The sequence below is a fragment of the Passer montanus genome, unplaced genomic scaffold, assembly GCF_014805655.1.
Source record: "Passer montanus isolate IOZ18808 unplaced genomic scaffold, ASM1480565v1 scaffold132, whole genome shotgun sequence".
In the NCBI taxonomy this organism is placed as follows: domain Eukaryota; kingdom Metazoa; phylum Chordata; class Aves; order Passeriformes; family Passeridae; genus Passer; species Passer montanus.
The window spans coordinates 1,132,462-1,158,262 of record NW_024360055.1 but is presented as its reverse complement, the minus strand read 5'-3'; the positions used below and the strand labels follow the sequence as shown (position 1 = coordinate 1,158,262).

Genomic DNA, 25,801 nt, shown 5'->3' with positions numbered 1-25,801 from the left:
TGGCTAAAAGCGGCCAAGCAAGTACAGTTCATTGTGAGCCATGCTGAGATGGCAGCGGCCATGTGGCACCGCCCCGGCTGTGCGGTCCCAGCTGTGTGGCCTCTCCTGGACCACGAAGGCAGCAGCTGCTCCTGGCCCTGGCCACTCTCAACCTCGGCTGCAGGGCTGGGATTGCCCCCAGTGGCATGACCCAGCAGCCCCTCCAAGGAAAGGGCCCAGCAGCCCCCCTTGGGAAGGGGACCAGTGGCTCTCCCACCATCTCTCCAGGGAAAGGGAAAGATGAATTGCACATCTTTTTCCCTCATTAAATATGTCATCACAGAGGCATTGCTAACTTCTCTAAATGGGCCACCCCATACGCCAATCATCAGAGCCTTTAGGGATTGCCTCTGCTGGACATAGTACAAGTCTAGAGGAGCCTCCCCCTCAGAAGCAGCTTCTGTGGCTTTCTCTGCCACCATACCAGCCAGGTTCTGCTAACCTAACACTGTGCAAGGAAAGCATATTAGAGCTGCTCGTAAACATCTACCAGTATCATTTTCAAGGAACACAAGGCAGGTTTAAATACAAAACTTATCGTTTTCTGCAATCCTATACAAAATAATGCCAGCTCCCATTTTAGTTTTCAATGGAAAACCAGTGAATCCTCAGAATTTCCGTTTGCAGTTTACTAAAATATACAAGGAAGCAGTTGATGAAATGCAAAGTTTCTTTGAATTTTACTCTTTATTTTCTCTTTGCTTATGAGTGTTTCAACATTTCAGAATTTATCAGATTAAGTAAAATTACTCAGCTTTTTCAACATGATGATTATTTATGATGCAACCACATAAATTAAATGAAAAGTGAAAAAAGACACAATCTCTTGTATCTAAGAGGCCCACAACAAATGAGGAATATAAAGGGAAAGAATAGGAACATTACCATTCCAGATCTAAAAAGATAGACCAGTTTTGTTTGGGGGTTCCTTGCAGATTGATTTTGCTTGAAGTTCTCAATGTTTTACAATTGTTTATGCTCAAGCACCACATGGGGCAGGTGACATACATTGGGCAGATCAAACTGTGCTCCTCTTTGTGGCTGAGGTTTGCAGATGCATTTAATGGATTTGGAAGTCCAGTTCCAAGATGAGAATTTTCTTTGGGGGATTTTGACGCCCATTTCAATAGGGTAACTGCCTCGGGCTGACTGAGATGGTAATATCCTGCCTGGAGGTGGGGATGGTGCTTGCAGCAGCCTGGAGAAGGAGCTGTTGGATAAGTGGGAGGGAGCAGAGGTGCAAAAGCAAATGATGAGCTCATAGTTCCTGCCTGGGGAGGCCTGAGTGTCTCTGAGCCTTCCACTTTGCCCTGTGGCAGCAACAGCTGGATTGGAGCAGCCTGCCTCTGGCTGCAGTGCTTGGGAGGTGTAAATCCATCAGGATGGATGGAAGACAGGAGCAAACAGGATCCAATGCAAACAGGATCCATCAAATGGGCCACAGAAAGTTATAAGGGGACTTGAGCACCTATGGAGACAGGCTGAGAAAGTTGGGACTGTTCAGCCAGGAGAAGAGAAGGTTGTGTGGAGACCTCACAGCCCCTTCAAGGAGCTGAAGGGGCTACAGGGAAGCTGGAGAGGGACCCCTCATCAGGAACTGCAGGGACAGGACAAGGGTCAGTGGCTGCCCACTGCCAGAGGGCAGGGATAGATGGGACGTTGGCAAGGAATTCTTCCCTGTGAGGGTGGGCATGCCCTGGCACAGGGTGCCCAGAGCAGCTGTGGCTGTCTCTGGATCCCTGGAAGTGTCCAAGGCCAGGCTGGACAGAGCTTGGAGTAACCTGGGATAGTGAAGTTGTCCCTTCCATGGTAGGGGGGGAACTCAGTGATCTTAAATTCCCTTTTATCCCAAACCTTTTCTGATCTATGAAATAAGCTTCCAGGCTTCTTTATCAAGCTCCTTCCAGTGAAGGTATTCCCAGGTCCTGATTTTAACTGAACCTGGATAGCATAGAATATTGTTCTTTCACAGAGCACTCCTAGTTAACTTTGAGTCTGGTTACATCAAAGCTGCCTTCAGCTACTCCCCACATTCGTTCTTGCAATCTCCACGGCCCTTTGGATGAAACTTCCCTCTGTTGATTTCCCTTTGTCCAATTGAACAGGCTATTTCCTCTAATAAACAGCTGCTGCTGTTGGGATCCATTTGCATTTGTTTCCTGTCAGGAACCAACAAACAGGGGAGACACACTGGGGCAAAACCAATCCACAGCTTCTGGTATGCAGCACAGTTTTGGGATAATTAAAGTGCTGCCAATTAATTCTGTGTGCAGACCAGTGACACAGGGTGTGTTTGCCTGGGCCACGCTCTGTTTGTGGCCGTGAGTTACAGACAATTGCATGAGAAGAACTCACATATTTGTGAAATGTCAGGAGATGCAGCCTGCAGGACTCAGAAGTAGGGGGAAGTTAATCTTTAATTTCTCCATCCTTCTGCACAGCTGCAAGTTCCAGGGGAATCCAAATGCACTCCCACCTCCACAGGCAGGAGATGCAGGGCTATGGGCAGGTGTGAAGCTCAAGGATTAATAATTGTTTAAAAAAAACTTCAGGGAACTGTAGAAAAATTAGTTCCTGCCCTGTATGATGCTTCCTAAGGCTTCTCTATCTCTCTGAGGAATCTCTCTTGAAGTTTTTGAGTGGGAGGAAAACACTTAAAACATGGCATTTCCTGACAACTGCCCACCCTGTGATCTGCATTAAAGCAGGGAAGTGATGCTGCTGGTGGGAAGGAGGTGGAGTAGGCAGGGAAAGGACTGGGCTCTGAGGTCTGCAGGTGAAGCTGCCCCGTGGCCCCTGCAGCCTGGGGTGGGTCCCAGGAGCAGCACCAGAGCTTTGCCTCGGCCGTCATGGAAAAGCAGGTGAGGCCAGAGCAGGGACACTGCAGTGAGAGCACTGCAGACAGAACCAGACAGGTTCTGAAGAAAAAAATACTCCCCAAAAATTCCCTCGAGAACCAGCAGCCATGCTGGTGTGTGCTGGTGTTGCCCACCACATTCCGAGGCAGCGCTTCAGACCCCCAGGGCACCGCTGGGACAATCCTTGTTACCTGTGGGAGCAAGGTGAGAGCTGAGGCAGGGTGGAGGTACTGACAGGGATGAGCAGCCCCAGGAATGTTTGACTCCAAAGGCCTTTCTCACAGCTGAGGAGTTTGCAGCTGCCTCAGGGCAAAATCATTCTGAGTCTCCTGGGCAGCTGCACAGGAGGAAACATGCAAGCAGATTTTGGGGGTATATGCCTTAAATCCCTGAGAGCTTAGTGCCAGAACATCTCTCAAGATCTTGGTGAATGTGCCTGGTCTCCTGCCAGGACAGAGCCCAGCAAGTTAATACCTGGCACACAAATGGATTGCAGTAGGGAGGTAGCACTAAGCTGGTTTGTAACTTCTTTGAGATATCAAAATAATATCACAGGGATAAAAAATTAGCTACTTTTAATGTGGGCTACTCCAGATTTGGAGTTTTTAGCCACACTCACCATCAGTGACACAATGGGTGAGGTTCCCAAAGTTTGCCTGCTCTGCACCTTGCTCTATTTATGCTAAGTGTCTGCAGCCCCCCAGCCCCTCACCTCCTCCTGTCCACGGCTGTCTTAGGCAAACCAGGCACCAAGGTTTGGAGGAGCCTGTGGAGTCGTTGTACCAGGGACCTGACACCTTCCAGCAGCCCCCACACCTTCTTCACCCTGCAAAAGCAAAGTACACAGGCTGAGTTTAGTGATGGCCGAAGGCAGCAAAGGGGAGGTGTTCATGGTAAATACACACTGTAATAATCTTTTCCATAACCAAGAGATGCTGTGGCATTCCTGTCAGTTTGGATCCCTTGGATCTTGCCTTCAGAGAACACCAAACCCCTCCATGTGTCCCTTCAGCCCCTGCTAAAGGCACAGCCCCTGGTTTGTGTGTCATTCCCTAATGCCTCTGCTGGGATGCTCTTACCCCTTCCTGAACAAGGCTGGGAGCCTGTAGGGCTGCAGCAGGACCTTTGCCAGTGGGTCCTGCAGTCCATTCACCTGCTCCTTCTTCCACAAGCCTGCACGCAGGAATGACAGCACAGAAGGAAATAAAGACCAGTAATTAGAAACTATGAAATAAATGCAATAACTCCTCTTGCCCAGGTAGGTACTGAAGCCCAGGCCAGCGTCCAGCTGAAGCCACTCTTACAAAGTCTCTTTGCAATAGAAATATTTAATAAATAACTCAGTAATGTCTTAAATGTAACACTGCTGCTCTTGAAGGCTGCAGCAGCCCTAAAGCTGAGCTGAGCACCCCAAATCCTCTACCTGGCAGGAAGTAAGGGGTCAGGCACTGAGGGACCCTTTTGTACAGGCCGGGGTGTGTCCCATTGGATTTTCCAGAGTCATTCTTCCCACAGGTGCTGCCGAAGCGGAAATTGCCATCGAAGTAGTTAAAGCCAAAGGCATCTGGGAGACATGGAGAGAAGGGGATGATGTTTGTCTGCGTCACACCGAGGTGCCCCTTGGGTCCTGGGGTGCACTTACTGTTCCTGTACAGGAAAAGGGCAGTGTCCTGGTACCCCTGGGAGAAAATGTCGTTCAAGACCTGCAAGGAGAAACACTCAAGGTCATTAAAGAGCCCTGACCCCAGTCCTACAGGATCTGTGCAAAGCTGTTTGACTGTGGAGGGCTGGGGTGGCCCATTTGGGAAGGCAGCAAGCACTGGTTGGTTTCCAAACACCACAGCACCAGTCAGAGAAACACAGAATGATTTGGGTTGGAAGGGACCTTAGAGATCACCTGGTTTTGTCTGGTCCTTTGCAGGTTGTGGACCCCATCCCAAGCTGCCCACCCATCATCAGTGTCCCTTCCCCAAAATGTACTGCAAAAACAGTGGGTGCTCTCCCCTCCCTCTGAAATCCCATTAATTAACAGTGGAGATTGAGCTGAACCTTAAATCTTGAGAGGGCAGGAGCAGCATTACTCTTCTAACCAGAACTAAGCTGGGAGAAGTCCTGGTGGGCTCACCATGGTGCTGGGTGGAAAGAGAGCGTAGCTGATCCTGCAGAGGTTCTCTATGGAGATCTGGATGCTGCCGTTGAAGATCTGGAAGCAGAAGAAGATGGCGGGGCAGTCGCGGGGGCAGATGTCCAGCTCGCCGGTGAACGGGGACACGGTGATCACGGGCTCCTCCAGGCTGGACACGGGCTGCAGGCCCGTGAACCCTCCGTCCACGTAGCGCTGGGGGAGGAGCACAGGCAGGGTTTGCTTTGGGGCCTCTGTGGTGTCACTGGGTTGGGAGCTAGCCGCTGCACAGGTGACATTCCTGTCCTGAGCCCATCCCAGCTTGTCCTCCCCACTTCTGTCCCGCCTGTGCTCTTTATCCCTTTGCCAGCTCCTTCCCCTGCCCTGCCTGTGGCACCCAGCCAGCTCCTCGACCAGGTCTGTAATCCACAGCAGTTATTAAAATGGAAATATAATTATTTTCATTCACAAAGCTTTGTACAACAATTTTTGGCAGACAAGAGCCAATTCAGACATCACTGAATGCACAGTGTTTTATAACTTTCAAGTCCTGAGCTTGAGCAGTAGGGCCCCCATGTTTAATAATGGTCTGCAGATTCATGAGGTATTACATACTGGGCAAGGAAAATGTCAATTGCTCTATTCCAAAAGGAATCTGGATTTACCACCCACCTCAGTGGTTCTGGAAGTTGCAACTGATGGAATTAAATGAAATAACAGGGGAGAGAGGCCTCACAGAGCAATCACAGACCTGGGGATGGGTTGGGTTGGAAGGGACCTTAAAGCTCATCCCATTCCACCCCCTGCCATGGGCAGGGACACCTTCCACTATCCAAGGTTGCTCCAAGCCACATCCAACCTGGCCTTGAACATTTCCAGGGACCTTAGAGACCCTGAAGGGGCTCCAAGAGTTGAAGATGGAGTGACAGGGAGATGAAGGGATGGAGCCACAGGACAAGTGGGCAATGGCTTCCCACCGCCATTAGGGTTAGATGGAATACTGGGAAAAAATCTTCCCTGTGAGGATGGTGAGGCCCTGCACAGGTTGCCCAGAAAACACTGCCAATGGAAAACACTGCCAGTGGAAAACGCTGCCAATGGAAAACACTGCCCCAAGAAAACACTGCCGCTGGAAAACACTGCCAATGGAAAACACTGCCAGTGGAAAACACTGCAAAATGGAAAACACTGCAAAATGGAAAACACTGCCAATGGAAAACACTGCCAATGGAAAACACTGCCAATGGAAAACACTGCAAAATGGAAAACACTGCCAATGGAAAACACTGCCAATGGAAAATACTGCCAATGGAAAACACTGCCACAGGAAAACACTGCCAATGGAAAACACTGCCACAGGAAAACACTGCCCCTGCAAAACACTGCCACTGGAAAACACTGCCAATGGAAAACACTGCCCTTGGAAAACACTGCCCTTGGAAAACACTGCCACTGGAAAACACTGCCAATGGAAAACACTGCCCTTGGAAAACACTGCCAATGGAAAACACTGCAAAATGGAAAACACTGCCACTGGAAAACACTGCCCCTGGAAAACACTGCCAATGGAAAACACTGCAAAATGGAAAACACTGCCACTGGAAAACACTGCCCCTGGAAAACACTGCCAATGGAAAACACTGCCACTGGAAAACACTGACAATGGAAAACACTGCCACTGGAAAACACTGCCACTGGAAAACACTGCCAATGGAAAACACTGCCAATGGAAAACACTGCCAATGGAAAACACTGCCAATGGAAAACACTGCCACTGGAAAACACTGCCGAGCTCCTCCTTCCCCTCCCTCAGACAAGCAGAGTATGGAAATGCTCAGGGCTGGGGGAGGATCCTCCCACGAACTCTCGATGTCTCAGCTGTGCAAGTCAGCACCTGAGCCGAGGGATGAAGCTGCACTGCAGACAGGCCCTGCCCAGAATAGCTGGATTGTGTCTCAAGGTCCCACTCTGGGTGTCCTCTTGTCTCACTCAGACATCCATAAGGTCATCCACACTCTGTCCATGGGCAAAGCAGGAGAAGGCTCTCCAGATGGCAATTCCACCCAGCTGTCATCTTAGGATGTGGTGAAGAATAAGCTGATGGACTTTGTCATCCTCCATCAACTAAAGGAAAAGCCTGGACACACCTATCCCTCCCTGGTCTATACATTCCTCCTTTACTGAGGAGTGTAAAGCTCAAACCAAGAACACCCTGCTGGGAGTGTGTGTTTTAGTGGAAATATCACTCACCACTCCTCTGTAGGATGGAGGGATGAATCCACAGTAAATTGGAAGAAAGCAGCTGCAGAGGAGAGCCTGGGGAGGAGAGGGATTGCAGAAGTCAGTGTTCCTGTCAAAGTTCTTCTGGACAAAAGCTGCTGATGTGGTGCCTGAAAATCCAGCCTTGACAAAGTCTGGAACCAGGCTGTTGGTGCCACCTGGACTTTGCTGGGGACTGTGGCAAGAAAGGCTTCAAGAAGGGGAAAATATCTGATTTCACCGAAGTGGAAACATTTCTCTGGAGCAGAGAACAACACTGCATTTTTAAATTTTATAGCTGCCAGAATGAATAGTCGTAATGAATAGTTGTAATGAATAGTTGGCACAGACGTGCCAACTGGACACAGTTGGACACAGTTGGGACGTCTGTGTCCAACACTGTCCTTTGATGGTGGCAAGCTGAAGCTTTGGGGCCAATTTCCATCTTTGCAGGTTTTTGGACAAAACCAAGACACCTTCACAAGGTATCCTCACCCTGCTGGGATTTGTCAGTGGTGAAGCCACTGCTGGGGCATTTACAACCACTTCCCACCAATGACATCAGCTGGGAATGAGCACCCCAGGCTCCTGGGCTACCTAGAGGAGGCACCATGGAGTGAACTCCAACACCTCTATGGAGCTGCCATCCTCTGCTGTCTCCCTGGGACAAGGGACCCAGGACTTCAGGGTCAGCTCTGTTAGGATTTTACCCTGGTATTATCCCCCCAGCAGATAATTTACTGGTTAATGAGCTGCTTGTCGTTTAGCAGCAGCTTTTTCCAGCTCTTTCCTCCCAGGAAAATGCTGAGGCAACAAGAAAGCCATTGCCAGATGGCTGAGGAGAGACCTGTAGGGAGAGCTGAGAGGTCACACCAGCACTGACAGGGCTTTTGCAAAGTCACTATTAGAGCCCCAACATCAGCTCTATGAGGCTGGAAACAAACCTGCTGCTTTTTTTAGCATGATTTGTTCCATCTGATCCTGGAACTCAAACCTTCCTCCCCACGCCCAGGCTCATGGAGCCCATTGGGGTGGGATCATGGCTCTGGCAGAGCCTCCTGACTCTCTCCCCATCTCAGGTAGAAAAAGTGCAGTTAAAGCCAGCAGCACTTGGGTATGTCCATCCCAGGCAGACAGACCTTCCCCACGTCGCTGTTTAGTAGGAAATGACAAAAAGACAGTCAGAAGGCTGAGTGGCATAAACACGTGTCCTTACTTGGAACTGCTTTTATACACTGATCGATACAGGTGGACCTATTGGTCATTTAATCAATACATTTCTCCTGACTGGCTAATTAACAAGATGCCCATAAACAACCTTATGAGAATAACAAGAAAACAGACATTATGAAAACAACACCTGCGTTTTTTTTAGTAATTGGCTATCATTGTTTATCTCCAACTCCCTAAAGTCTCCCAGGCTGATTCTAGGAAAACTCATCTAGTTTTCTCACTCTCTGACCAGGCTGTCATGTCCACACCCATGGCACCAGAGGAAGGTCTCTGCACCTGAATGAGCTCCTCCTTGGAGCTGAACTCCGAGGCCATGACGTTCTGGCCGTCCACCACGCGTGTCAGTGAGATGTGCAGCCGCCCTGAGGCCAGCAGGTAGGAATCCTCGGGCAGCATCCGCTGCAGGACCGTCTTCAGATTGGCCAGCAAGCTGCACTTGGGAGACAGGGGGCCCAGGATGGTTTTCCTGACTTCTGTTGCCAGTGCAAAGAAAAACTCCTTGAGGTCATCTGAAAGAAGCAAGGGAAAGATGGAGAGAAAGCCAATATTCCTGCTGCACTGACAGTTATATTTTAAATCTTATTTTTAACACTCCTCACAAATAAAGCTTCTTGCAGCCCCTCTGTGTTACCCCAGGATGGTACTGCTGCTACAGTGGGGGACACTGAGGCAGGGCAGAAAGGGGGGCATGACCCCCATAATGTCCTCAAAGGACATCATGTCTTTATGTGACCCCAGTGGTGAAATCTCCACCTGCACCAGGGATGGGGCCTCAAGATGTTCCTGGTCGGGATTAGGGAAAGGTTCCAGAGAGCCCCACAAGGGGGACACTGAGTTATCCATGACAACGTGACTTGCACGACACATTCCTGTCTTCCACCTCCAGTTTTCCACGTGGGCAGCCCCAGGCTTTACAGGGAGCTGGGCTGGCTCCTGTGTGAGGATGAGGGGCACCAGTTCTGCCCAGGGGAGTGAAGGTGTCTCTGCCAGGTGTCCTGGCTCCACATTGCTGGCATTCCTGGCTCACCTGAGCTCCAGGGAGGTGTTAAGAGCCATGACTTGTGTCTGCACATGCCAGGAGCTGGGTTAAAGGAGCAGAGCCCTGGAGCCCTGGCCGAGGGCTCAGGAGACTCCAGGTTTTAAAGGTTTCATAGTGATGGGGAGGAAGAGGAGTGCAGCAAAATCTGCAGGCAGCCTGATCCCATAGAGGGAATTTGGTGCCTTTGCTGACATGGAAAACTCACCAGGGGTGAGTGAAACCCTTGCAGTGAAATTTGTCCAGCACCAAAGCTGCAAAGAGCTGTCCTTGCTCCCAGGGCTCCTGTGGGCTCCCTGGGACCCTGCAGCAGCACGGGGCCACGGGCCTGGCTCAGCACCAAGGCTTTGCAGGGGCAGAGGTTTCCGTGCAGTCTCATGGGATTGTGTGGACGGACAGACGGATTAAGTGCAGTGTCCTGAAGGCAACTGGAGCAACACAGGCGTTAAGAGGGGTCATGTGTGCTTGAGCAGATGCTGAGGCCACACAGGGCAACGATTAACACTGGGCAGGTTTGCACAGAGGGGATGCTGAAAGGGCCTGACCTCCAGGGAGGAGGGGCATCCCAGGTCCCTGTCTGGCTGCTCTGTGTCCTGGAAATGGGGGAAAACATGGAAAAACTGCCCACAAGCTGCTGGGTAAGAGGTGAGAGCCGAGCCCAGCTTTGCGGAGCGAGTGAAGGATGAGCCTGGCAGCAATGTGACTGTCCCTGCCTGCACCAGCCTGGTGACAAGCATGTCCCCACGAGGTGACTGGTGGGGTCACAGAGGACAGCCTGGCTCTGGGAGCTCAGAGCTCCTCAGACAGCCCAGGGCAGGGGACAGACACCTGACTGCAGCCACCCGTGAGCCACCAAACACACCTTTCACCTTCGTTCTGACCCAGTCATCCCCAGCATGAATGTGACAGAGCTTGTGCCACATTCATTGTCCTTGTTAGAAACCTGACCAGAGTCATCACTATCCAAAGTGTCTTTTGTTCCTCTGGGGAAGATATTTTGGGCACAAGATCATCTCAGCCCCTCTAAGTGGATGGTGATTTTCACCTCCAGGGAAGCAGATTCCAGTTCAGATCCAGTTCAGGACTGGTGCCACTGGCAAGAACAGTTGCTGAATGTATTTGTACTGCTGGACAGCCCCAGCTCCATCCATTACAGCTAGCAGGAGAAACCAGAAAGTTTGGGGCCCTTGCTTATTTGTGGAGGAGTTCATCCCCACGTGGGTAGAAATGTTCCTTTCTGCCTTATCTAAACACATTTGCCGATGTTTTGAATTATTTTTAGCTGCAGAAGAACAGTTTCAGCATCCACCAGAGGTTTCAGGAGCCATATGTTCCCTCCCAGATTCCTCCATCATTGTTTGGTCCCCAAAACCTTCTGCTCCTCCTAAATGTCCCCATTGCTTGAAGCAGAACTTGGATCAGGCTTTAGAGCCTTAAGTCTTGTGTACACTTGTTTACACATGGGCACTAATTGGAAATATGGGAGGATGTGATTATTAAAAGTGGATTAACTACTGTGAATTAATTCTACACATCTTGTTGCTAGAGGGGCCTGTTTCCACATGGTTGAAAGAGGGTCAGAGCAAAACCCCTTTAGCAGCAATAGGAGAAATTCCAGCCCTGGTCTGGAGCAGACTGCTGTTTTTCCAGGAATATCCTGCTGGAGCACCGGGGAAAGGTGCACCTGGAGTTGGGAATCACACATCTCCCCTTGTCCTGGGAAGGCTGAGGGGGATCAGCAAACGAGGCTGTCAGCTCTATAGATACCTGTGTGACAGCCACTCGTGTCCCTTCATAGCCACACATCCCAAGAAACCTGATCCATAGGGAAAAGAGGGTTTACGTGGGTAAATCCAGCCCCTGGGACTGCACAGGCTGGCTTTGGGACACACCTCAGCACCCCCAGAGCAGAAGGGCAGGAGATCTGCTCCTCCAGCAGGAGCAGGAAGAGGAGCCAGTGGAATATGGAATTTGGAATGACAGGCACATCCAGATTTCCCCCTGTAATTTCTGCCCACTGAGCCAGGGAACACTCGGGCTGTCAGAACCGGCTTTTTCACCTCCCAAAACTGCGCCGTGCTGGCTGCCAAGGTGACAACACCTTGGGTTTCTGTAATGCCTGGTGAGTGAGGAGAATTCCACCAGCCCCACCACCCCCCAGCACCCCGAGGCATCCCCCCAGGGTTTGTGGAGCAGAAGAGCTCCTGGAAGGACTCGGGGCCGGGGTTTTCTTACCGAGGCCGACGCCGCACACGACGGCGGCAGCGATGAGCGACCCGGCCGAGGAGCCGTAGACCTTGCAGGCAGACTTGAGGAGCTCGGGAGCCAACTCCAGCAGGGACTGCACCACCCCAACCTGGTACAGGGCCAGGAAGCCACTGCCCGAAAAGGAGAGCGAGAAAGGGGTGCTGGAAGCCCGGAGATCCTCCACAGTCATCTCGGGATCACAGCAGCGGATCTGGCTTGAGATCTTGGGGTTGTCCTTTTCCACCAGGTGAACCTCAGGCTCTCTTCTCTTCTGCTGCCTCCAGGCTCATCTCTAGCTGCAGAGGAGTCCAGAAGATGGATTTTCTGCCTTCTTTTATGACAGCTCCCCGAGGCGTTGAGATTCGCGAGCTATTTTAATTGCTGCCTGTGCTAAAAACAGAAATTTTCCCCTGATCAAAACAGCTCTTATAATCCTCAACCACAGCCAGCTCGGATGCTCAGGGCTGAATCAGGGCTCCTCTCTCGTGCCAACAGGTCTGCAGTGCCCCAGGAGCCCTCCCAGAGAGGGTCCTGGTGTTATTGTGCCCGTCACACTTGGGAACGTCTGTGCAAAAATTCCTCTTCGCTTCATCCTTCCTTCATCAAAGGGTGTTTTCCTAAATTGGATTCTCCATCAATCCCAGCTTAGGCACAGCTCAGTACTAAGTGAGTAAAGACTTGTATAAGACACTTAAAGCCAGAGGGTGTTACACAAGGGGTGGATGCAGGGCGTTACATTGGGTTAGGTTTAGAAATACTCCTTAACTTTGCTCCCTGTTGGAAGGGTTTTGCCCTTGCCTGACCCTTGGATATTGTTTGCATCAGGCAAAAACCAAAGACCTGGATTTGCTTTTTTCTCCCCTCTCATTAAGGCCTTACAGTAGTACCACATTGCCCAGACCTGTGGTTATTGAACGAGAATCAAACTGCCTTTGAACTGTCTTCACTGCCTGATTATAAAACCAGGGAGAAATGCCATAGATTTCTTGTCTTTTCAGCCTTAATGATCTGATGCTGCTGCCAACATACAGAACAAAAATTGCCATTTTAACAGATTTATTTATTAAGCACTGGTAAATATTGTCTTGTTTCTGTTGTCCAAATCCATAGAGCTGCACGCTGAGAGGAAACATTCCCTGGGTTAGAATTAGGGCTGTGTATGCAACACAACGTGGGCATGTGGGCAAGGAATAAAGCTCTCCTTCCCTGTGTCCATGTACCAGCCTGGCCAGAACAGTGCAGCATGGCCCAGCATCCTGATACCACCTTTGCAGTGCTGCTTCATCCCAAATTTTCATACATTTTCTCCTGCCTTCTCCAGCCATGACTGTGTCCCCAAGACAGGAATTGGAGCAGAGTCCCCCACATTGACATGCAAAATGTCCCTGGGTTGAAATATCACCAGGAGCAGCAGGTGGACATTGCCTGGAACCCCCCAGGTAGATATCACAGCATGGCCAGGGCTGGGTTCTGGTGCTCCCTGGATGTCAGGACACACAGGAGGAGGTTGCCAGCTCCAAGGTATATTTAGTAATGAATGGGATCATCCTGGAGGTGAACAACTGCCTGAATTAGGGCTTCTGGATCCACAGCCTTACTGGAGGCCCTAATTTCTTGTCTTTCCACTCTCTGATGTTTCTCATGATCCCCTTGCTGGGTGAGTCTCCCACACACCCCAGCCTCTCCACCAGCCTCCTGGAGATATCAAAGCTTTGATCTGTGTGATTGGTGCCTTTGGCTCCTCCAGCCCTTGGGAAAGTAAATCCCTTCATTTAAAGGATTTTCTTCCAGCACTGGCAAGTTCATGAAGGACAAAACTATCACCTGTTGTTGTGACTGGTCTAGACACGCCAGGGCACTGGAAGTGCAGAGGGTTTGTGTGTTCTAATGAGTTGTTCCCATGCTCCCTGTGCATTAACTGCTCCTATTGCTTGCCTCAGGCCCCCGGGACTCCATCAGGCTCTGCACAAAGAGGTGCAGGATGCTCCTGCTTCACTCAGCCCTTGCACCTCCTCAGCCATGCCCAGCCCTGACTGCCAGGGTTTGGCAAAGGTGTAAATGATCCCGTGGGAGCTGTGGGAACACACTCCTCTGTCCACACACAGCTCTGTCCTGCACTCAGTCACGGGGGCTCCTCCAGCAGGGCCAAGGTGCCATATCTCCCCCGCACCCTCCCCAGCTGCCAGCACCACGGCCCGGGACAGCATCCAGGAGGCATCATCCTGCCTGGCTCAGTTCCATGCTCCCGTGAGATGAAACCTTGTCATCATCCTCTTAGCAACAGCAAATTTTGCATTAATTGGCTCATTAAGTGCCAGGCTGATTTTCTAAGCTGCCCTCCCCCCGCCCCTGCACTCCCAAGCAGGATTAGTGGGGACTGACAGCTGTGGAGACACAGGATCCTGGGATGGTCTGGGGAGACAGCCCCCAGCCCACAGGAGCCCTGGCTGGGCTGGGGGCTGTGCAGGGCTGTGTTTTGCCCGGGCAGGGTCCTGTGGCTGCCCAGATGGCCGGTGGCCGTGAGCCGGGGATTTTCGTGCAAGGTGATTGTCTTCGCTGAGGGAAGCCACAACGGGGTGTTTAGGGCAGGATGAAGGTAATGCCAAGAGCTGGAAACGGCTCAAACCCCCAGGACTAATAACTTGCCCTTCTTTAAAACCTTCTTAATATCTTCAGTGGTCACAGGCAACCAGGTCCCAATTTTATAACCAGGAGATTAATCCAAGGTGCTGGGAAGGGACCTGGGCTCCAAAAGCCACCAGCCCTGGGGTGCTGCACGAGGGCAGCTGTGGTTCTCCCCGCCTCATCCCACCATGCCCAGCTGGAGCAGCATCCCTGCACACTGGGTTGGGTTTTCTGAGAGCAGGAGCCTCTTGTGCAAGGGGCTGGGCAGGTTTTGGCTCCTTGCTTCCCCAGCACGGCTGCCCCGATGGGTGGGAAAAGGTCCCGTGGCAGAGAAGGAGAGTTTGGTTCAGCTGTGGTATTTGGAATAGCACAGGAGAGGGGAATGGGAGTTTTCCTCTCTGCTGTTTCACCTGGCAGGTGCATCCCATGTGCTGATGGAAGATGATAACCTCTGGGACAGAGGATATTTGACTTTCCACTGGGTAGTCCGTGAGGAGACAAAGCCCTTTTCTGCTCCATGCAAATCCCAACACATCCCTGGCACAGCACGAGCTCAGATGCAAAACAAATTGGGGCATCCTGTGACCCTCTAACCACATCCCAGCACCAGCTCACCCAGCCCAGCAGAGCCCCACGGGTCTGGGCAGGGAACGGGAATGTCGGGGCTGTTGCAAACAGACGAGGGCGGTTTCAGTCTCTCCCACAGTAAAATCTCCTGGGTTGGTTTCCGGCCAGAAGGAATCGCAGTGTTGACACTGCACTCGTTGTTGGCAGGAGCCAGGAGTGGGATTTAATGTTTTCCACACTCTAATTACCCCAGGCTGAATTAGATGGAGCCCTGCATGTTGTCCCCCCTCCCTCGGCAGCTGGTGACTCAATCCTGTGGCTGTCAAACACAGCCCTGAAGGCTTTGGGGACGTGGATCTGGGTGGGGAAGAGCTGCTTCTGTCCTGTGAGGGCTCTGCTTGCCCTTTTTCATTTACTTTGGGTTTTAAAAGGACCAAGAAGCTCAGATCCTCCAGGAGAGGAGGTGCTGGGCAGAGCTGGGCTGTCACCAGTGGCCCGTGGGGGATTTTCACCCCAAATGTGGCAGTGACACAGACCCACACATTTGTTTGCCACCACCATCACCTTCAACCCACTAGAGCATCCCTCCTGCACAATGCAAACCCAAAAAGTTCATCTCCTTCACCCCAGGACAGCCCCACCCTTGCAGAGGAGATGCTCCTGCTGCTGCCACCATGCCGAGCCCTGGCAACCCCCCCACCCAGCCCAGAACTGCCTTAATCCATGGCCCTACTTAGGGGTCTGGGCAAAGATTAGCTGGAAACATTCCCAGTGATTAGGGCTTAAATCTCTTTGGCATTTCACATCTTCTTAGAGCTCCTAGGTGAGACCCCAGCAGCTGTAAATCCCCTCAGTCCCTGTGGATGTTACAGCTCCTGCACCGCCTGGGAATGAGCTTTACCCAGTTCTTGGTGTCAGAGCAGGCTGCTCTGGGTAGTAAATCTCCTTCTGCTGGAAAGGGAAGGCCTATAAATTGCAAAAATGGCAGGACAACACTGTGTGTCTGCTCTCAGAGTCCCTTGTGCCACTTGGAATCTGGCTGGAAAGGAGCAGCCCACAGCAGCTGGAGCAAAGCAAACATTATTCCATCTATAACACAACTCCCAGCAGACAAGCCTGGCTGGCATTTAGGCACCAATTTATTTGAGTTTTAGAATTTTTTTCTGGATTCTTGGCTGGTAGCAGAAAATACAAAAATTTTGCTGTACATTCACAAATACATTTAGAAAACAGGTAAATAAATACATATGTACAAACAGCAACAACCCCTGAGGTTCAACACAAGCAGTTGGCAGGAGCTAAAATATAAATACAGGGTGAAATTTGGACTCTGATTTACTGACTTTTCACCCCCAGACAGGTGGAGTTCAAACATTTCACACTGTTGGTTCTCCTGAAAAGATTTTAAATCCACAGCTCAGAAGGTCGCTCCACATCCAGGTCACCATCAGGGATTGTCCTCCCACCACAAATGTTCATCCTTGGCTTCCCAGGCACCACGGGCCCCTCGCAGCAGCTGTCAGTCTGGGCTGTCACAGTGGTCTGTCCTGAGCTTTTCTCTGTTCTGCTGTGACAGAAGAAATATGCTCAGAATCATGGAATACTTTGGATTGGAAAGGACTGTCACAGCTGAGACAGCCACAATAGACAGAGTATCACCATACAATATCAGAAGGACTGGGTAGTCCGTGAGGAGACAAAGCCCTTTTCTGCTCCATGCAAATCCCAACACATCCCTGGCACAGCACGAGCTCAGATGCAAAACAAATTGGGGCATCCTGTGACCCTCTAACCACATCCCAGCACCAGCTCACCCAGCCCAGCAGAGCCCCACGGGTCTGGGCAGGGAACGGGAATGTCGGGGCTGTTGCAAACAGACGAGGGCGGTTTCAGTCTCTCCCACAGTAAAATCTCCTGGGTTGGTTTCCGGCCAGAAGGAATCGCAGTGTTGACACTGCACTCGTTGTTGGCAGGAGCCAGGAGTGGGATTTAATGTTTTCCACACTCTAATTACCCCAGGCTGAATTAGATGGAGCCCTGCATGTTGTCCCCCCTCCCTCGGCAGCTGGTGACTCAATCCTGTGGCTGTCAAACACAGCCCTGAAGGCTTTGGGGACGTGGATCTGGGTGGGGAAGAGCTGCTTCTGTCCTGTGAGGGCTCTGCTTCCCCTTTTTCATTTAGTTTGGGTTTTAAAAAGACCAAGAAGCTCAGATCCTCCAGGAGAGGAGGTGCTGGGCAGAGCTGGGCTGTCACCAGTGGCCCGTGGGGGATTTTCACCCCAAATGTGGCAGTGACACAGACCCACACATTTGTTTGCCTCCACCATCACCTTCAACCCAGTAGAGCATCCCTGCTGCACAATGCAAACCCAAAAACTTCATCTCCTTCACCCCAGAACATCTCCACCCTTGCAGAGGAGATGCTCCTGCTGCTGCCACCACGCCGAGCCCTGGCAACCCCCCCACCCAGCCCAGAACTGCCTTAATCCATGGCCCTACTTAGGGGTCTGGGCAAAGATTAGCTGGAAACATTCCCAGTGATTAGGGCTTAAATCTCTTTGGCATTTCACATCTTCTTAGAGCTCCTAGGTGAGACCCCAGCAGCTGTAAATCCCCTCAGTCCCTGTGGATGTTACAGCTCCTGCACCGCCTGGGAATGAGCTTTACCCAGTTCTTGGTGTCAGAGCAGGCTGCTCTGGGTAGTAAATCTCCTTCTGCTGGAAAGGGAAGGCCTATAAATTGTAAAAATGGCAGGACAACACTGTGTGTCTGCTCTCAGAGTCCCTTGTGCCACTTGGAATCTGGCTGGAAAGGAGCAGCCCACAGCAGCTGGAGCAAAGCAAACATTATTCCATCTATAACACAACTCCCAGCAGACAAGCCTGGCTGGCATTTAGGCACCAATTTATTTGAGTTTTAGAATTTTTTTCAAACTGGATTCTTGGCTGGTAGCAGAAACTACAAAAATTATGCTGTACATTCACAAATACATTTAGAAAACAGGTAAATAAATACATATGTACAAACAGCAACAACCCCTGAGGTTCAACACAAGCAGTTGGCAGGAGCTAAAATATAAATACAGGGTGAAATTTGGACTCTGATTTACTGACTTTTCACCCCCAGACAGGTGGAGTTCAAACATTTCACGTCTGCTGGAAAGGGAAGGCCTATAAATTGTAAAAATGGCAGGACAACACTGTGTGTCTGCTCTCAGAGTCCCTTGTGCCACTTGGAATTTGGCTGGAAAGGAGCAGCCCACAGCAGCTGGAGCAAAGCAAACATTATTCCATCTATAACACAACTCCCAGCAGACAAGCCTGGCTGGCATTTAGGCACCAATTTATTTGAGTTTTAGAATTTTTTTCAAACTGGATTCTTGGCTGGTAGCAGAAACTACAAAAATTATGCTGTACATTCACAAATACATTTAGAAAACAGGTAAATAAATACATATGTACAAACAGCAACAACCCCTGAGGTTCAACACAAGCAGTTGGCAGGAACTAAAATATAAATACAGGGTGAAATTTGGGCTCTGTTTGATTTACTGACTTTTCACCCCAGACAGGTGGAGTTCAAGCATTTCACACTGTTGGTTCTCCTGAAAAGATTTTAAATCCACAGCTCAGAAGGTCGCTCCACATCCAGGTCACCATCAGGGATTGTCCTCCCACCACAAATGTTCATCCTTGGCTTCCCAGGCACCACGGGCCCCTCGCAGCAGCTGTCAGTCTGGGCTGTCACAGTGGTCTGTCCTGAGCTTTTCTCTGTTCTGCTGTGACAGAAGAAATATGCTCAGAATCATGGAATACTTTGGATTGGAAAGGACTGTCACAGCACGTCACAGCTGAGACAGCCACAATAGACAGAGTATCACCATACAATATCAGAAGGCTTCAAACATCAGCCCTTCTTGTTCTTTAGCCCAGCCTTTTATACCCTCATGGTTCCTGCAGTGCTCCCGTGTGCCCTCTGCTCCCTTTGGTGGGTGCTCAGCACACCTGGGCACTCCAAGGCTCATTGCTGTCAGTGCTGCTCCCCTGCTTCTCACAGCTGCACCCACGGGGGATGAGGCTGGGCCAGCCCCATCCCTACCACACAAGCTGTGTGCCTACAAGGGACCTTTAAAGCTCACCCAGTCCCACCCCTGCCATGGGCAGGGACACCTTCCACTGCCCCAGGTTGCTCCACGCCTGTCCTGGAACACTTCCAGAGACGGGCAGCCACATCTTCCCAGGGCACTTGCCCTAACTTGCTGCTGGGAGCTGAGCCCCAGGCTCACCCTCCTCCTTACCTGGAGAATTTTGCCGTAGGGTGCGAAGGAATCATCCAGGTATCGGGTGCCGAAGCCCATGATCCTGTTCACTGCCTGGCTGCAGATCCCCGCCACCGTGGCGGTGAGATGGACCGTGTAGGCAAACTGGATCTCCTGGGGGTTGACGTTGGGCCTGCTGGCTGTCAGCTCCCTCTGCACGTAGGCGTCAGCCAGGTTCTTGAAGGAGCTGTAGGACATGTCCCTGAAGAACAGCTGCAGCCGCGCGTCCTCCCTCACCTGGTTGGGAGACAAGAGGGCACACGTCGTGAGGGAAGGGCTCCGTGTGCCACCCTCGTGCTGACACCTTCACCCCACACCAGGACCCTCGTGCTGACACCTTCACCCCCAGCCAGGCACAATCACACCCAGGCAAGGAATTAAAAGTTGGCGTTTCCTGATTTTCCTGGGTGTTTTCCTGCCCCAGGGAAATCAATGGTTTTGCTGTGTTTATTTTACAGCAGTGCAGAGCTTGGCCCGGATTCGCTCAGCCCCATCCAGCTCTCTCACCTCCCTGTCCAGCTCATCTCCTGCACTCCGGAGCAGAGCAACAATTCTCTTGATGGCTTCATCTGTAGAGAGAGACACCAGGTTATCTCCAGCCCTTTCTCCAAGCCTCATCTAGATGCTCTGTTTAGTCCCCAGGAAAAATTCCTTGAGCAGTGTTTATCCACCTCCATCCTTCCAAAACCCATTTCAGCCTATTTCCATGTGCCTTGTTACCCTTGTTACCCTCAGACAGAAAAATACTCTTTTACCCCTGAATTTTGTCTTTTTTGTGGTCTAGTGGAAGGTGTCTCTGCCCATGGCAGTGGGGCTGGAATGAGGCATTCTTTAAAGTCCTTTCCAACCCAAACTCCATTCTGGGGTTCTGTGAATCTCCCTCTCCCCCAGTCAAACCCTGATGCTGAAAATCTCCCACCAAGTCTCCATCCAGCTCTGGGGGTTACAAAAGCCCCAGGCCCAGGCCTGAAGCAGGGGTGGATGCCATGCAGACTCTGCAGGGGACAAGTCTTCCCCACGTTTGTTTCCAACACTCACCGACCCCGTCGGTGCCGGGGGGCTCTGGGGGCTCCCCACGCTCTCCTGCTGTGTCCCCCCGGCTCTCGCCGCCCTGCACGATCAGCCCGATGTCCTGGGACACCTGGGTGTAGCATCCGTCGGGCTGCTCCGCCTCTGCCAGACACAAACACAGACCCAGGAGTGAGGACTGGCTCTGCCAGAGCTGCCCACCCCGGATCAGCGCATTCCAAAGGTGAAGGAAGCAGTGGACCACCTGCCCTGAATCCTCCAGAGCTCCCCAGGGGTCCCCGGGCAGGGTTTTGGCACAGGAAGGGCTGGGCTGGGGATGGTGTCCTGCGGGCTTTGCCTGCTCCCAGCCCCAAGGCCAACCTCAAGAAGCTTAACATTGGCCCTAGAGTGGCTTGGGATCTAATCTCAGGTTTTAACTAAACCACCGTGACCCTTGGCTGCCAGAGGAGGAAAGCTCACCCTTGGGTGATAACTGCCCACAGCTGACTTGGGGTGACTGTGCCCAAAGCACGGGCACAACGACCCTTCCTGGGGCAGCAGCTTGGGTTGGAGTCTCCAAAACCTCTCCCAGGCCCCAGAAAACCCTGGGAGGGCGTTAGAAACCAGCACTAAACACCATGGCTCTCCCCAGGGAAGCCCAGCAGGGCCCTGCTGGCAGCAGGGCTGGGCCAGGGCTGGGTCGGGTCCCACCTGGCTGGGCTGGGGCCAGGACGTGCCGCAGGGGAAGGCAGCTGGGGCGCTTGCTCCTCGCCCCGGATCCCGGCTCTCCCCGCTCCTCCTCCCCGTGCTTCTTCAGGGAGAAAACCTTCTTGAGGCTGGGTTTCTTCTTCAGGGCTCTGCCCAGCGCTGGGGACGTGCTGGAGTCTACTCTGTGTTTTTTGGCTCCTTCTGGTTTGGAGCCCTGATTTTTGACATCTTTCTCCTTTGCTTTTTGCCCTGTGTTTTCCTTCTGGTCCTCAGGGCTCTTCTTCAAGAAGAGATTTAGGAAACCTTTCAGCCAGACTGGTTTTGAACCCGAGCGCTGTGTTTTGCTCTGGGAAGAGTTCTTTGTGCTTTTCCTCTTGGCTTTCAGCCCCTCTTTAGGCACCTCCTGGGCGGCTTTGCTGTCATCACCCAAAGTCTCCTCCAGGTCTGGTGTTTTGAGTCTCTCCTCCTGGTCCTTCCTGGGGCTGGGTTTGGCACTTGAGTACGTGCAGAAATCACTTTCTGACCGTTGTAGCCCATCCGTTTTCCTCCCTCGCCCTCTGTCTTTCTCCTGGAGGGTTTTTTTGGCCACCAGTGAGTTTTCATGGCAGCTCAGTGAGCGCCTGACATAAATCTCCAGCACCTTCTTGGCCTCTCGCCTGTCCAGAGAGAGGATCTTGCCCGACGGCTGCCGCCCCACATCCCACCGAGGCATCTCCTCAGCCGGAGCCCGAGTGCTGCTGTGGAGAAAAACAACATTTTCAGCCTGGTTTTTGCCTTCCCCAGGCGGCTGCACAGGCAGGTTGGGCTGGATGGAAACCTGCCCCGTGCTGGCACACAGGGGTGCTGTGGGTGTCTGGGGTCGTTAACGCTCCTGGTTAATGATCAGTCAGTTTTATGGTCGTTATCTGAGTGCTCCTGATGCAGATGGCTCACGCAGGGTTTTATAACCACAGACTCCTTGGTAAAGGAACCGAAACTGTGGAGAGGGGGAAGATGGGCTGGGCATATCCTAGAGGAGGAGCCTGCTCATCACCCAGGGGGTTTTATCCAGCAAGGACGTCACCCAGACACCATCCCATTATCCCATGGCAACTTGTTCCCACACCAACATGAAAAACCACGCCCCAGGAGCACCCAGTGAGCCACAGAACCCAGAATTCAGAGTATTTCCCCTTAAAGAATTGGCTGCTAAAAATCATTCCAACCCCTGGAGAGGCCAGGGGATGTGGGCTCCTGCAAGTGGCCTTGGTCACCTTGTGATGACACAGCCCTTCTGTGAGCTCCCACCAGCACAGGGCTGGGAACAGAGCCCAGAGCACCAACCCCTGCCTTTCCCACCACCCTTTTTCTCTACACCTATAAGCAAAATTCAACCAAAGACACTGCTATTGGGAAACCAGAGAGCCAGGATGGTGCCTGCCTCATACTGATTTTACTTCCATAACCAATTTTACCCTTCAAAGAACCAGACCCAAACCAGACTTCTCCACCCCTGAACAGCACACGGGGAACCAGCACCAAAATCTGGCACACTTGGCTGTACAAAGCACCCTGGAGTTGGGCATCAGCCTCTGCTGAGATCCAGAGATCATCACAACACACAGCACACCCACCCACCCCACCTCAGCCTGCTTTTGTAATCAAAAAATCAGTTCCCTTCATCCGAGCCAGCACCAAAGCCCACCAAACCCCCAATAAAAAATCATCCCACTAAATTTACTCATGGCAAAGCCACAATCCCCACGCTACTTTGGTTGATTCCAATACATTGACCACAACATTGGCTATTTTCTGGTTTGTTTTTTACCTTTCCATCACTTTTTGTGCTCCTTTGGACACAGCTCAAGATGAGCTCCTGGGCCACGGGCGCTGAGGGATCCCAGGCTCTCCTGGGAGGTGCCTTTTTATACCCTGGTGGCTGAGTTCACTCCTATTTTTAGCAGCCATCCAGGTAGGAGAGCAGCCAAGGCTTCCGCCTGGGATCCCCGCTATCACCACCCTCGTGGTGCAGATCAACGGGCGTGAGTTTCACTGGAGGAGAAAGCAATTTCCTTATGACAAGTAGCAGCAAAACAACATAGAATCACCTGTCACCTGCTGTAAGCACTGCCCTTTGAGACCAGCTATCTCAGGCAGCTGTTTGCCTTTGGGTTTGGTTTGGTTTCTTGTTTTTTACTGGGTGTGATGCCCGAAATGGGCTCCTCTGGGTTGTTTCTGTGAGGGGAAGTCACAGCTTTCTTGGATGAGCAGGGTTTCAGTGCAGGAAGCAGAGTGCCCTGCAGCTCCCGGGCGGATCCTGGGGGGCCACAGGCACTCTGGGACATGGCAATGTCAGGCTCCTGCACAACCCTGGGCATGGCTGGGCTGAAACATCCCTGAACCCACCCTGGGTTCAGACAGCTCGTGCTTCCACCCTAAAACACGAACCAGCTCTTGCCCCAAATCCTTCCCACTCCCATGGCTCCCGCTCAGCCTCACCCAGGGATGGAAAATCTCCCACCAGAGCCAGCCCAACACCTACAAACTGCACCCAGATCGGACACCAAAGCTCCTTTTGGCCACCCAGTGCCCCCTCCCGTGGCTGTGGCATCCTCCGGCAGGTGCTTCCCACCATTCCCCATCGCTGCTTTGCCATCTGATGGCAAAACCCCGCACTGCAGCTCGCAGGGATGGGGCGGCAGCCGCAGACACGCAGGCTTTGGAAAACCCCGTCTTGGAAAACCCCTCGGGAGCATTTCCACCACAGCAGCGCTGTTTTCAGCTGGAACTGATGTTCAGCCAAGGTGTCTCCTGAATTGAAATTTTCTTTTCCTGATACGGAGTTCAGCTTGCAGTCAGGGCTGTTTTGTTTCTCTTTCCATAAACTCTCTGTGCTGTAATTTCCTGTGACTGGGAGAGGTCCAGACTGCATCCCTTCATTTTTCCTGAGCCCACACGCCTGAATCAGAGGCTGGTATTGATCAGGAATTACCTGGCTCAGTTTTTCAGCACACCCATCGACTGATAAACGGGTGAGGAGCTTCCAGGCTGCTTCCCAGCTCTTGTCCACATCCTTCCAAGAGCAAGTCAATTCCAGGGGATGAGGAGGATTTTCACAATCTCTTTTTTTTTCCATTAAAAAAAAAAAAATCCACATCCACTCGGACCATGGGGGTCAGTTTGGAGATCTTTCTACTGGAGATTCCCCAAGGCTGAGTCCAAACACCATCCCTGCTCATGATTCCACTGATGCCTCTTCCAGACACAGCCAGAAGATGGGAGAGCCAAACTCCAGGAGAAATCTTCACCTAAAATGTGATTCAGGACTGAGACCTTTATCCAAGCTCAGATCCCTCCAGGATTTGGGACATGTTCAAACTAATGGGAGAGAGGCACAAGAAAAAGATGCAGGAGACTGAGATAAACCAAAATCCCATTACCAGAGTGGGGGCAAGAGATCTGCACCCAAACTTTTCATCCTCTTTTCTTATCAGTGCTGGGAGAGAACGAGGAAGCTGGCAGGAAATGCAGTGGTGAGGGGGGAGCACCCTGTGCTGGGGTTGGGGGGAAAAGCAGAACTAAACCCACGGGAACACAGCAGGGGATAAGCGGCTTCTGTGACAGAAATTGCTTCAGAAGACAGAAAAAAACCAAGGGAGAGGCATTCCCCACATGGAGCTGCAAGGCGTGGAGGTTCAGAAGGCAGGGCTCAAAGCCCCTGAATTCCTTGGGAAGACACAGCCTGAGACTGGACATCAGGAGAACTCTCCTGTGCAGGAGGCTGGGACAATCTCCCGTGGGTGTCTGGAGGGGTTGGGAAACACCTCCCTTGAGAGTCTTCTAGGCTTGGCCAGCCACAGCCACAGCCAACCTAACCCAGTGTAGGAGGCCACTGTGTTTGGTGTTGACCACAAAGATCCCTTCAAGCCAACAGCCAACCATGAGTCATCAACAGCCACGAGCCACCAGCCAGCCACGAGCCACCAAACAGGCACTGGGCACAAAAACACAGCAGCTGCAGATCTGATCCATGATGGTGCTGAGGAGGGAAGAATACGACCCATGGTGGGGGTGTGGAGGGGAACACCTGGACCATGGTGAGGTGTTGAGGGGAACACCTGGACCATGGCAGGGTGTTGAGGGCAGCCACTGCTCCCTGCCCCAGCCAACCCATGGCCTCAGTGGAAACCTCTCAGCCCAGTTCTGCAGTTCCTCTGATCCAAGAGGGTGGTGGGCACCAGCCCCCAAAGCAAATCCACTTTTCCTCCAGCCCTGGGTGTGGTTTTAGCTGCTTCTCCCAGCAGATGAGCAACGTGCAATGCCCTGCCCCAAACACCAGCAGATGTGGGGCTGCTGAAGGGTGGCTGATGTTCTGCAGGGAATGAAGCACCTGGAAACCTCTGGGAAAGCCCACATGAGGGACCTGTCTGTGTTTCACAGCCCCTGAACCCCAGCCATGCCAAAAGTCACCGAGAGCCGTGTGCTGTCCCTCCCCACACCCCCACACCAAACTCCTGGCACAAGAAGTGGTTATTTCGCTGTTTACTGACAGGGATGGGTTCCTGTTCCAGGAAAGCTGCAGGTTTACAGCCCTCCTGCCTCTGTTTGCCACAGGTATTTCTCCAGGAGGTGCATGAAAGCTTCCTAGGAGCATGGACAAAGTTCATCATTCCAACCCACCCTTCCAAAGGTGCCCTTGGATTGTCACTGCCTAAGACCCCTCCAGAGCTGCCCAGGGAGGCACAAGGTGGGTTGAGGGTTTTTGGCAGCTTCCCAGCCAGGAAAGGAAATCCCCAGCCAAG

The 25,801-nt window shown here is 52.0% G+C and overlaps 2 protein-coding genes across 2 annotated transcripts; both read right to left on the bottom strand.

Moving 5' to 3' along the window:
• Nucleotides 1–952: 952 nt before the first annotated feature.
• On the bottom strand, nucleotides 953–12,428 carry PNPLA1 (patatin like phospholipase domain containing 1). The gene is made up of 9 exons (XM_039699368.1): nucleotides 11,783–12,428; nucleotides 8,788–9,020; nucleotides 7,270–7,335; nucleotides 5,023–5,235; nucleotides 4,540–4,600; nucleotides 4,321–4,461; nucleotides 3,977–4,070; nucleotides 3,610–3,723; nucleotides 953–3,088 (listed from the first exon to the last, which is right to left on the bottom strand). The coding sequence occupies exons 1-9, from the start codon at nucleotides 11,982–11,984 to the stop codon at nucleotides 3,085–3,087; spliced, it is 1,128 nt and encodes a 375-aa protein (XP_039555302.1). The 5' UTR covers nucleotides 11,985–12,428; the 3' UTR covers nucleotides 953–3,084.
• Nucleotides 12,429–18,317: 5,889 nt separating this feature from the next.
• Nucleotides 18,318–24,532, bottom strand: BCL2L14 (BCL2 like 14). The gene is made up of 6 exons (XM_039699421.1): nucleotides 22,828–24,532; nucleotides 21,024–21,757; nucleotides 20,343–20,477; nucleotides 19,812–19,873; nucleotides 19,284–19,541; nucleotides 18,318–18,764 (listed from the first exon to the last, which is right to left on the bottom strand). Exons 1-6 carry the CDS (start codon nucleotides 22,833–22,835, stop codon nucleotides 18,717–18,719), a joined length of 1,245 nt encoding a protein of 414 aa, XP_039555355.1. The 5' UTR covers nucleotides 22,836–24,532; the 3' UTR covers nucleotides 18,318–18,716.
• Nucleotides 24,533–25,801: the final 1,269 nt, after the last annotated feature.

Excerpts from the sequence above, each read along its gene's own strand:
- BCL2L14 (XM_039699421.1), bottom strand. Across the intron at positions 19,542-19,811 it reads GAGATGAGCTGGACAGGGAG|GTGAGGGAGGACGCGCGGCT; the intron begins GTGAGAGAGCTG and ends TCTCCCAACCAG. Across the intron at positions 18,765-19,283 it reads CCTACGGCAAAATTCTCCAG|CAGAACAGAGAAAAGCTCAG; the intron begins GTAAGGAGGAGG and ends CTTCTGTCACAG.
- PNPLA1 (XM_039699368.1), bottom strand. The coding sequence starts at position 11,984 with ATGACTGTGGAGGATCTCCGGGCTTCCAGCACCCCTTTCTCGCTCTCC. Across the intron at positions 7,336-8,787 it reads CCAAGGAGGAGCTCATTCAG|GCTCTCCTCTGCAGCTGCTT; the intron begins GTGCAGAGACCT and ends TCTCCTCCCCAG. Across the intron at positions 5,236-7,269 it reads CTCCATCCTACAGAGGAGTG|CGCTACGTGGACGGAGGGTT; the intron begins GTGAGTGATATT and ends CTCCTCCCCCAG.